The 11646-nt window shown below is 43.6% G+C and overlaps 1 protein-coding gene across 4 annotated transcripts in view; it reads right to left on the bottom strand.

The window, feature by feature from the left end:
* Positions 1-10863, bottom strand: part of fam135a (family with sequence similarity 135 member A) — a 54426-nt gene extending 43563 nt beyond the window's left edge. For all 4 annotated transcript variants that reach the window (XM_045687075.2, XM_045687074.2, XM_082978522.1 and 1 more), the window contains exons 1-2: positions 10634-10863; positions 6678-6807 (exon numbers count right to left, since the gene is read on the bottom strand). In XM_045687075.2, the coding sequence (XP_045543031.2) occupies positions 6678-6754 (77 nt within the window). In that variant the 5' untranslated portion in view covers positions 6755-6807; positions 10634-10863. The remainder of the gene's footprint in view (positions 1-6677; positions 6808-10633) is intronic.
* Between the last annotated feature and the right edge of the window lie 783 nt (positions 10864-11646).

Genomic DNA, 11646 nt, shown 5'->3' on the forward strand with positions numbered 1-11646 from the left:
TCTAGTCCAAGGTCTCTACAAAATGTAGGAATTCTAAGCACAGAACTCATTTGATGGGACATACTGTAGCTTTAACCCAATGGAAATTAGAACAATTGGCCTATTAAAAATCTCTAGCCTACAGAGCCTTCAGGAAGTATTCACACCCCTTGACTTTTTCCACATTCTGGTGTATTACAGCCTGAATTTCAAATGGATTAAATGTTTGTTTTTTTGTCACTTGCCTACACACCATACCCCATAATTACAAAGTGGAATATGTTTTTAGATTTTTTTTGACAGATTAATAAAAGATGAAAAGCTGAAATGTCTTAAATAAATAAGTATTCAGCCCCTTTATTGAGTCAAGCCTAAATAAGTTCAGGAGTAAACATGTGCTTAACAAGTCACATAATAAGTTGCATGGACTCACTGTGTGTGCCATTTTTGAATGACTACCTCACCTCTGTACCCCACACACAGAATTATCTGTAAGATCCCTTAGTCGAGTAGTGAATTTCAAACACAGATTCTAATGCCTCGCAAAGAAGGGTACCTATTGGTAGATTGGTACAAATAAAAAAAGCAGACATTGAATATCCCTTTGAGCATGGTCAAGTTATTAACTACACTTTGGATGGTGTATCAATACACCCAGTCACTACAAAGATACAGGCGTCCTTCCTAACTCAGTTGCCCAGAGAGGAAGGAAACTGCTCAGGGATTTCACCATGAGGCCAATGGTTAGTTTAAAAAGGTTAGAGTTTAATGGCTGTGATAGGAGAAAACTCAATCAACAACATTGTAGTTACTCTACAATACGAACCTAAATGACAGAGAAAAAATGTCTGTACAGAATAAAAATATTCCAAAACATGCATCCTGAGATTACTGCATTTCATTTTTCAATAAATTTGCAAACATTTCTAAAAACCTGTTTTCATTTTGTCATGAGGTTGTGTGTGTAGATGGGTGAGAAACATCTATTTAATCCATTTTGAATCCAGGCTGTAACAACATGTGGAACAGGTCAGGAGGTATGAATACTTTGAAGGCAGTGTATAGAAAGAGTAAGAGTTTATAACCTGACTAACCTATAGGCCTGTAGTTTAGAGCGGAGACAGGGGAGAGACAGCCTCGTAAGAAGAGAACAGTCTGTGTAGGTTTACTAAAGGCATGTAAAACGAGCTTTCACTTTTCATGAATGAATAATGAGCACTTTCTTTAACACTCACTCGTGTGTTAAACTCACATTTAAAGTATTGATGAGTAAAGAAAGACCAGGGCCCATATTCAAACAAACATGTACTGATCTGGGATCAGTTCTCTCTTTACAATCATAATGAATAAGATCACATGACAGCCTGGGTGGACCTGATCCTAGAACAGCAGTCCTACTCGGAGACTGTCTGCTGGTCAGTGCTCTGCTCAGGACAGGACAGTATTACAACATGCGGTCTCCGTTTGAATGTACATTTCCCAGATGTGGAAGAGATGTTTGGCTGGTATAACCTGACTACTAGGCTGGCTCGAAGCCGTGGCTGGTATAACCTGACTACTAGGCTGGCTCGGAGCCGTGGCTGGTATAACCTGACTACTAGGCTGGCTCGAAGCCGTGGCTGGTATAACCTGACTACTAGGCTGGCTCGGAGCCGTGGCTGGTATAACCTGACTACTAGGCTGGCTCGAAGCCGTGGCTGGTATAACCTGACTACTAGGCTGGCTCGGAGCCGTGGCTGGTATAACCTGACTACTAGGCTGGCTCGGAGCCGTGGCTGGTATAACCTGACTACTAGGCTGGCTCGAAGCCGTGGCTGGTATAACCTGACTACTAGGCTGGCTCGGAGCCGTGGCTGGTATAACCTGACTACTAGGCTGACTCGGAGCCGTGGCTGGTATAACCTGACTACTATGCTGATTCAGAGCCGTGGCTGGTATAACCTGACTACTAGGCTGACTCGGAGCCATGGCTGGTATAACCTGACTACTAGGCTGACTCGAAGCCGTGGCTGGTATAACCTGACTACTAGACCGGCTCAAAGCCGTGGCTGGTATAACCCGACTACTAGACTAGCTCGAAGCTGTGGCTGGTATAACCTGACTACTAGGCTGATTCAGAGCTGTGGCTGGTATAACCTGACTACTAGACTGGCTCGAAGCCGTGGCTGGTATAACCTGACTACTAGGCTGACTCAAAGCCGTGTGTGTGTGTGTGTGTGTGTGTGTGTGTGTGTGTGTGTGTGTGTGTGTGTGTGTGTGTGTGTGTGTGTGTCTGATGCTGCAGCAGCACCAGAAAGGAGCAGCCTATCCCACTCTTGTGTCCGTCTGAACCACATCCCATGTTTGTTTCCTGACTCGCCATATGTTTCCAATGGAAGGAAAGCAGACAGCCGGACACAGACCAAAATACACTAGGATATGGACTAGTCTTATATCACATCTACGTAGCAGACACAGGACTCTGCATATGAGGTGCTGTTGAGATCACTATGGATCAATGTTCCCTCTAAGCTGCGCTCGTGCGTAGCTCCCTGGGACTGCCGGACAGAAGAAATATCAGCCCTCGCAGAGAAGCAGGAGATTGAACTTTATTCAACTTTATAGTTTTCTCCCCTTTAGTTAAAACTATCAACGATTCGCTCTACTGTGGGAATTGTGATCGAATCAATGCAATATTAGCCACTTTCAATGTAACATATCGAAACAAAACAAACTATGCAAGACTTAGTATGCAAAACTAACTGTGCAAGAGATTTTGTTGTAGGCAGAACACATCGGAATCTATTGTATTGACATGTAGGACTCAGTGTACTCTGCACCAAGATGTGTTTGATTTGAGATCAAAGAAACAGCTTCCTACATTTCTAGACATCTTTGAAAAGCCAGTCTGGTAAAGAGCACTTTGTTTTTCTTAAAAAAGGGGAGTGTTGTATTATGAGACAGGCTTGAATAATCTAAGTAGCCAATAGGCAGACATTAGAATCATTTGTCTGATTCTCTGTAATAATGGTATGGGAATAATAATGCATTTTATTTTGGAAAGTGGTTTCTTGTATCCAACAACAACAACATTCTCAGTCACCTCCTTGTCTGAAGGACAAGTGGATTAACAGGTTAATGTCAAGTCTAAAGTCTCATGGAATGTGGGCCTACATTGAACACCACACATTGGCTGCTACTGTAGGCTGAATGATAGAACAGCTGTTTCCATGTTAAAATGTTATGGGATGCATTTTCTCCATTGTTTTTGATGGTAGGCCACTCTGGTAGACCACTCTAAATGATGATCAAATAGCCACAGTTGCCTACCTGACCATTGTCTGAAAGTGTAACTTAAAGCAGGTACAGCCTCAGTGTTCACAGTAAACGCACGCTGGAAGTTGCACAGAATTTTCACAACTTTCAAGTTTGCATTCAGCAGACCTGAAAATGAGAGGGAACATTGCTATGGAAACTATACCGTTTTTTTTCTGGCTCAAAAAGGGGCTTAGGTGCTGGGCGTGGCAATGAGCACGTCTCAGCGTGGCTACATCTTAAAGAACATTTTAGAGGCCCCCTTCTTGGCTCTATAGATACAACATTTTGCAGTTTTAAAGCAAATATTCTGCGATTCTACATATTCTGCCATGGAACTGAGAGAAAATGACGCAGTTTTAATGCTAGTTTCCTGCTATTCTACATATTCTGCCATGGAACTGAGAGAAAATGACGCAGTTTTAATGCTAGTTTCCTGCTATTCTACATATTCTGCCATGGAACTGAGAGAAAATGATGCAGTTTTAATGCTAGTTTCCTATTTTACGCATTTTGCCATGGCTGTGTTCTTTTTCTCAAACATTATAACTAAATTAATACCGCTAAATTCATTGTTTTGGAATTTTTTTATTCTCCCTGAATGTCAAACTTTTATTTTGGTGATGGTTCATTCTTAAAGATGATATTATTTAAAATATTCACTGAGTGTACAGAACATTAGGAACGTTAGGAAAGTGTTCCACAGGAATGCTGCCCATGTTGACTCCAATGCTTCCCACTGTTGTGTCAAGTTGGCTGGATGTCCTTTGGGAGGTGGACCATTCTTGATACACACGGGAAACTGTTAAGAATGAAAAACCCAGCAGCGTTGCAATTCTTGACACACTCAAACCGGTGAGCCTGGCACCTACTACCAAACCCCGTTCAAAGGCACTTAAATGTTTTGTCTTGTCCATTCACCCTCTGAATGGCACACATACACAATCCATGTCTCAGTTGTCTAAAGGCTTCAAAATCCTTCTTTAACCTGTCTCCTCCCCTTCATCTACACTGATGGAAGTGGATTTAACAAGTGACATCAATAAGGGATGATAGACTGAACAGGTGAAAGCTATGTCATGGAAAGAGTAGGTATTCATAATGTTTTGTCCACTCAATCTATATAGGTCCATTATTTTTTCTACATATTTTATATCTGGTTTTAGTCATTTAAGTTTACAATGTAATTGTTTTTCCATCACGAAAATTCATAAAATAAAAAACAGTTTGGACTTAGGTGAACAGTTTAGGCTGCCTGCCCAAGGATTACAATGGAAGAAAAATCCCTGCAATACAACGGTGGATAGAGGCCACTGTGAAGCAGGAAGCAAAAAGAGAGCTTTCCATCCTCTCTGAAGCCGACGTCATGGGAACTCTGTTGGGGGAATATCTAGGCCGCAGCCGGCTTCCTGCTCTGCTCCACAGCTGAGTCCACTACAACCAGACACTCAGCCAGACTGCATTCTGATGGCTACAGACACATTGTTCACTTAGCGCAGACTAGTGTCACGCTACACTGGAATGTCAGCTTCCAGAGTAGTTCAGGCCTCAGGGACCGTGAAGAGTCAATGTTACAGTAGGACAATCTCCATGATGAACATCAATGTACAGTGTGGAGATAAAGATCTGAAGGCATGTCAGTATCTCAGTGGTCTTGTCTTGCTGACGCCAACCGTTGCTGCAAGAAGCACATTTGGCCTTAAGGTTGTAAACATTACAAAGGCATCAATGTGTACAAGAGGAGAGGCTAGATAGGCTTTCTAATGAGTTCATTGTAGAATGATGTGCGGAGAAGAGCCCAAATCACTACTAAATTCATGTTTATCATTGAGCTTAAAATGTCACGCCATAAACCACACATTGTTTTGTGAAAGCTGGAAAGGCAAAGCTCTTATTGTAAAGGTTAGACCCACAGCCACTGTTAACACAAACCACTGCCTAGCTGTCACAGCACAGCTACACTGCCATTGTGAAGCAATAAGGGAACCTAAGGGAACTCTGCATTCTAACACGGAATGAAACACCACAACAATGGCAAGTCATGTGACCTGTCCTTGTCAAGACAATGGTCGTCAGGTCCTGTGTTAATATACACAAACCCTTGGACCCTGAAAAAGCCTGTTTTTCTACTTGGCTGAGGAAGACTGCTACTTCTGGTCTCTGCACTACATGTATGCCAGTGAAGACGGGGTTCCAAGGCCATTATCACACCATGCTCCACCATCAGGGCTGTGTTCATTAGGTATTAAATGGAAGGAAACAGATTGAAACAAGGAGGGACTACCTGAACTTGTCCAATAAGAAACACTCATTTTCATTTTGTTTACCAGTGTGTGTCTTATTGAACACAACCCAGACCATAATGAAGAGATCACTCATCAGACATAATGGTTGTGTGTTTAACTACTCAGACCTGATGACTTGGGTGACAGGTTTCTGATACCACGTACAGGAACCATCGTGACAAATCTAGACTGGATTCCTCTCAAAGGGTAGCATGAAGCTTGCACATGGCATGCATCAGCGGTGGATGGAAATAACAACTCCTAGTCAAACGAGTGCATCTACAAACGGGACTAATAGCCTATAGCAACAGCAGTAGTCTGGAAGCGTGCGGTAGTCTTGCTTAACATAGATATGACAGAGTCCCTGTGCTCAAAATGTCTACAAATAGTGTCCCTTTAAATAAAGTCAGTCAGGCCTCTTGAGGTGAGACAGTGTTTACTTGCTAGTCAACTCAACGACCCCAGGCGGGTGTTTTCTACTCAGACTGATTTAGAAGGTGGAGGATGAGGACTTTTCCACGCACAAATCAATATAAACGGGCATTTGAATGAATGATCAATAGCGTGTCTGAAAAGCTGGACATCATTTTAACACGATTATGAGATGGAAGAATGTCACGATCAGAATGTTCACGTGCAGAGAGAGGAACCTACGTGGAGGACATAGGCTTGTTATTATCACTGACCAACATGTCTCAATTCAACCTCTTTGCCTTGAAAAGGATTTGAATAATCCTCCTGGTATCATCATTATGGTTCAGCTGAGGAAAAGTGGCCCACCACAAGATACCTGGCATTGCCACCATATCTTAATCATATCCATTAGAACAGGGCGTGTGACATCTATATTGACATCAAAATGTCACCATCAAACTTCCTTTCATTTACAAAATAGGGACTGAGGGCTAAGTGAGGATGAACGTTTCAGTCCCTGTAACTTCAAGCAATAACAACAGTATAACACTAAATGTAAAGTTATTCAGAAAGTTGAAAATCGAGGCCCGTGGAATTTCCCCAGAAAGCCTTGGTGTGCTTGACAAACAGGACAGTGTAGAAGTATCACCACAGAGGGCTGACAGTCAGTCTGCAGAGCAGTGACGAAGAGACAGACTCACTCACCCTCTCTGGAACAGGTCCACATTGTAGAACTTGTGGAGCTCAACAGAGAACTCCACCGTGGCCTGCACCTCGCTCATCTTTGGCTTAAGAGACGGACAGAGGGCTTACATCACCTGGGACATTATGACCCCTGTGGAAGGAGGAGAGCATCCATGTGAGTTACCTGAACTGATGTGAAGAGGACTTATCATCACACTGGCCACAAATACAGGAACAACCTCCAGGTCTTTCTCTCTTCACACTAGTAGAGAATTACAGTGGAGCATGTGTTCTCATCACACACACCTCGGGCGGTCAGGCACTCAGCTACACACACACACACACACACACACACACACACACACACACACACACACACACACACACACACACACACACACACACACACACACACACACACACACACACACACACACACACACCTAGTCAACAGCAAACAAACAGTCGTACTTGGCTCAGCTGTTTCCAATAACAAGCACCGAACACCCAATCCAAACAGACCCATGAGCGCTGCTGCCTGCTGGGTACTCTGCTTCAGATGTAAATAACATGTCTTTCCTAATTGGCTGGCAGCTCAGCCAAACAGAGAGAGGGTGGGGGGAGACAGAGAGAGAGGGATGGGGGAGAGAGAGAGTATGGGGGGAAGGAACAGTTATGAATCACATGCTAAAATAGTCCTGAAATACTATATCAACTACTGGACAATATTAGAAATACACCAAGTACATCTCCTACAGGCCCTCCTACAGGAGGCCCTCCTACAGGAGGCCCTCCTACAGGCCCTCCTACAGGCCCTCCTACAGGCCCTCCTACAGGCCCTCCTACAGGCCCTCCTACAGGCCCCCCTACAGGACCCCCTACAGGCCCTCCTACAGGCCCTCCTACAGGCCCTCCTACAGGCCCCCCTACAGGCCCCCCTACAGGCCCCCCTACAGGCCCTCCTACAGGCCCTCCTACAGGCCCTCCTACAGGCCCTCCTACAGGCCCCCCTACAGGCCCTCCTACAGGCCCCCCTACAGGCCCTCCTACAGGCCCTCCTACAGGCCTTAAATTAATTCAATATGTTTTGCTCTCAACTTAGTCAAGCCAAGTCTTAGGGACAGAGGAGAATTGAAACTAGTCTGACACACACAGGTGGGACAAAGACCCAGAGGGCAGATTCGGCACAGTGGAGCTGAGAGAAATTGGCATAGCAAAATCACCCAGAAGCCCTTTAAATTACTCATGTGAGGAATGAATAAATGACAGTCTTGTAGACCTAATGGTGACATGTTCCTGGCAATGAAAGCAGACTTGAGTTGGAGGGGGAAGACAATATGGCCTGCTGCAGATTTGAAGGAGATAGATGGCTTAGATGTGACTGAACTAAAGAGACCTGGGCTGGGTTGTTTAGAAAACACACAGGAAAGAGGCCAAGTAGGGCAGAGAGGGTACAGCTAGCAGGGTTGTTATGATATCTAATGCCAAGGAAGCCTTGAATACAGACTGTATATATCTCTCCCTAACACTCTCTTTCTCCCACCAAGTCTGTCATGTTCTGTCTCTCTAATCTCTGACTTTCTCTCTCCGTCTCTACCTCTCTCTCTGGCCCTCTATCCGTTTCTCTCTTCCCTTCTCTCGTTTTCCTCTCTCTCCATCCCCCTGCCCCCACTCGTTCACTCAGAGATGAAGGAGGGAGACAAACAACAAGACTGGCATGGTTTTCTCAGGCAGATAACCAGAGAGACTCTTATGTATTCATAAACAACCAAGGCAAGTCACCATATATAACAAGCTCTCCATCTTACAGCAAGGAAGGCTGTAAATTATTGAGTGAAAATGCAGGGAATTTACTTTAATCATAACACCGTATTCATAAAGCTTCTCCTCAGAGTAGGAGTGCTGATCTGGGAACAGTTGTGCATTTTAGATTATAATGAATGGACAGGGAGGACCTGATTCTAGATCAGCACTCCTCCTCTAGGCAATGCTTTACTTATTAATACAGGCACATAAATTATAGGATAGACAAGAATATCACTGTCTAACTCTAAGAGTAGCATCATCCATAGACAGGCTGCAAGAAAATGAGAACACTGTCTCTGGGTTTCCATAGTTTCCATAGCCATGTCATAAAGTGGAGGTGCTGGGAGCAGGGCATGTTAAAACCTGTTGCACATTTCAATTATATGGGACAACACCAGTACCTGCATCTGCATGCTTCACAAAGCAAAGTGCATTCAAATGGAGATGGCATGGCTATCTGAAACAGGGCCAGAGATAGTTGTGCCTAGCCAACTTTAATTAGACCATGTGTTATATTTCTCAACTGAGTGCAAAGTTTCAGTTTGAGTGATCAAATGGGTTCCTTTAAGTTTGAAAACGTTGTGGTGGTGAGCTGCTCCGAGTGCAGTTACAAAGCCTAGATCCACTAAGTTATGTCTACCAGCAGGGTATTTGCTGTCCAGCAGGGTATTTGCTTTGCATAGCAGAGTGTGCACGCTGGTTTAGGCTACTGTTTGCATTTGTCAGCTACCCATTTACTAAGTGAACAAACAAACAAACAGTCAAATGACTGAGATTTAGCAACTAAATCACAATTCACAACAACAATACAGTCTAGATCTAAGACAACATTGCAGATTGTACTGATGAGGAAACAGGGGAATGTAGCCTACTTAAGATAAACCGGAGAGTCACCCTTATTGTTCTTCCCTCATAACTCTGCATGATGCAGACTAGAACACATCTAGGTTACAGTACAGTATACTTAGCTAGTATGCATGTGCTTTTCTAATCAGTTGTGTAGTGTGGTGCCAACCCGTTTCCTTCCTGAGCGCAGCTATGTGCACTGGCTGATTAATAATTCACCTTATAATAATCTATGGAATTCACACTCCACTCCCTGGTATTTTGAAGCCAGTGCTATTCCTGGAAGTTAAATGATTGTAAAGAAACAGTACACTCCATTCATGAATATGACAGTTTCAGTTTCTTGATCTTTGCCAAGCAAAACAACTACACTACCTGTGTCTGTGAATGCTCTCTGAGCGTCTTTAACAATCATACCTGTAGTCTACCTGGCTCTTTTTCCAACCTAGTCACACTCTTGACAGTGAGTCTATGAGGATACTTCAACATTGTGTAGGTAGCTTGCAAGGTAGCTAGTTACGCAACTGAACAGCAATAACATTTTGACAACTTACTGAGAAGATATACTGACTGAGAAGAGGTATAACAACATGGTATAGCTAATTACCTTGACTGACGGAACGTATGACAGTTCAGGGGAGAGTAACATTAATATCCCCAGGTCTAGGAGCGTACTAATTAAGGGTTATGCTTCGGTAGTTATTTAGCTATGTAACACAGACATACAGCACTTAGTTTATAAAGGTCCTGTTGATTGAGCAACTTACATAGGCCTACTATTTCCTCTAAAGTTTCACAGGCTCATTCTCAGATGTTGAAATATTCTGTGACCATCCCTTACTGCAAACAAGGACAGAATGAATCACCACACAAAATCTGTCTCCCTAGTGTAGTTAGCTACCTAGCCCGTTTCTACCGTCAAAACGTCATAGCAAGATAACTAGTTAACTGGGAATTCTGTCAACTAACTAACTAGCTGGGGTTTCTTCAGAAGAAACAGACAACAACATATTGAGTCAACAACGTACAGTAGTTATATAGATAATGTGTTCGCTAGAGTAGTTAACGTTAGTTAAAGTAGCTGTCAGTCTCACCACATAACGTTAGCTAGCTAACGTTACATTGCTAGTTTTGCAGTAACTAGCTAACCGTCCTTACTTAGCTAGCCAGCACGATAACTTTAAACTCGTAGCTAGCTAATCTTCCAAGCTGTAAAGCAGCAGCCAATGGCTTTATTTTCACACATCGGATCTGTGCTGTAACGGTACCGTCATCGAGTAGCTAGCTAGCAAGCTCGTTGGCGCGTTGGTCTACTCAGTACTCACCAGATTCTGTGACGATAGATCACTTCTTCTGATAGTATTTGGTATTTTAACTATAACAAAACAGCATTAAGCCGACTTCAAAACCAAACGGGACAACGACATGGGTAGTCAATCCAGTCCCTTGATCTTGCACACAGCTTCGGCAGCCTGGCAAGGCTAGCGACGTTTGAGTTGAAAAAAAGGAAAACAGTGGAAGCGACCACGCACGTTCTCGAACATAAAAACTGCGCAGTTGCTGCGCAGATCCTGTCAAGTGGTACTCTGACGTCCTTGCCGGTGACTCTTTTGGTGCTTTCAAGACAACTGGGAACTCAGAAATAACCGAGGTCAAATCATGAACTTGCCCTTCACACCTCTGGCCATAGCCAAACCGATTGTTTGCTAGGGCTCATGGTTGCCAGGGGCCTTATCACACAGTGAGGTCAGCCAATCACATCTTTGGTTCCAGATCCCCAAATCCTGCCTCCCTCTCTGTCTCCTTCAAGCAGACACAGAGAGACCAGCAAGCTCATCTCTGACCTGCACAACAACAGCTGGACTCACTCATATCTCTTTGGACATGTGGGATGGTGTACTTGCACAAAGTGAGTGAGTAAGATGTATATAATTATTGCTTGTTGTTCTTTATAGTTTTTACTATTGCCTATTGCATTCTGCCTCTGTGTATATCGTTGGTAGCATACCCATTTATACAGTCCTTCATTACAATTATCATTGCTCTCTTGCTATCATATAGTATGTACAATTTATGCATTACCCCTGTTTTCTGTCCAGTACAGAACTACTACCATTCCACTACCTTTCCATGTACATTTCATCCATGTGTGTGTGTGTCTGTGTGTGTGTGTCAATAAAGTATCCTTGTGTGTAACTCTGAGGTTGCCTTATTCCCCTTTTACTGGGGGAGGTGCTAGCAGGTTAAAGATCAGCACAAATGGAGAGTCCCTCTTTCAGGTACCATAGAGAATGATAGAGGACTCTAGTGCCCAAAAGCCTGTTTTAGCATTGGCAGG

Source organism: Salmo salar, chromosome 01 (assembly GCF_965601325.2).
Source record: "Salmo salar chromosome 01, fSalSal1, whole genome shotgun sequence".
Classification (NCBI taxonomy): domain Eukaryota; kingdom Metazoa; phylum Chordata; class Actinopteri; order Salmoniformes; family Salmonidae; genus Salmo; species Salmo salar.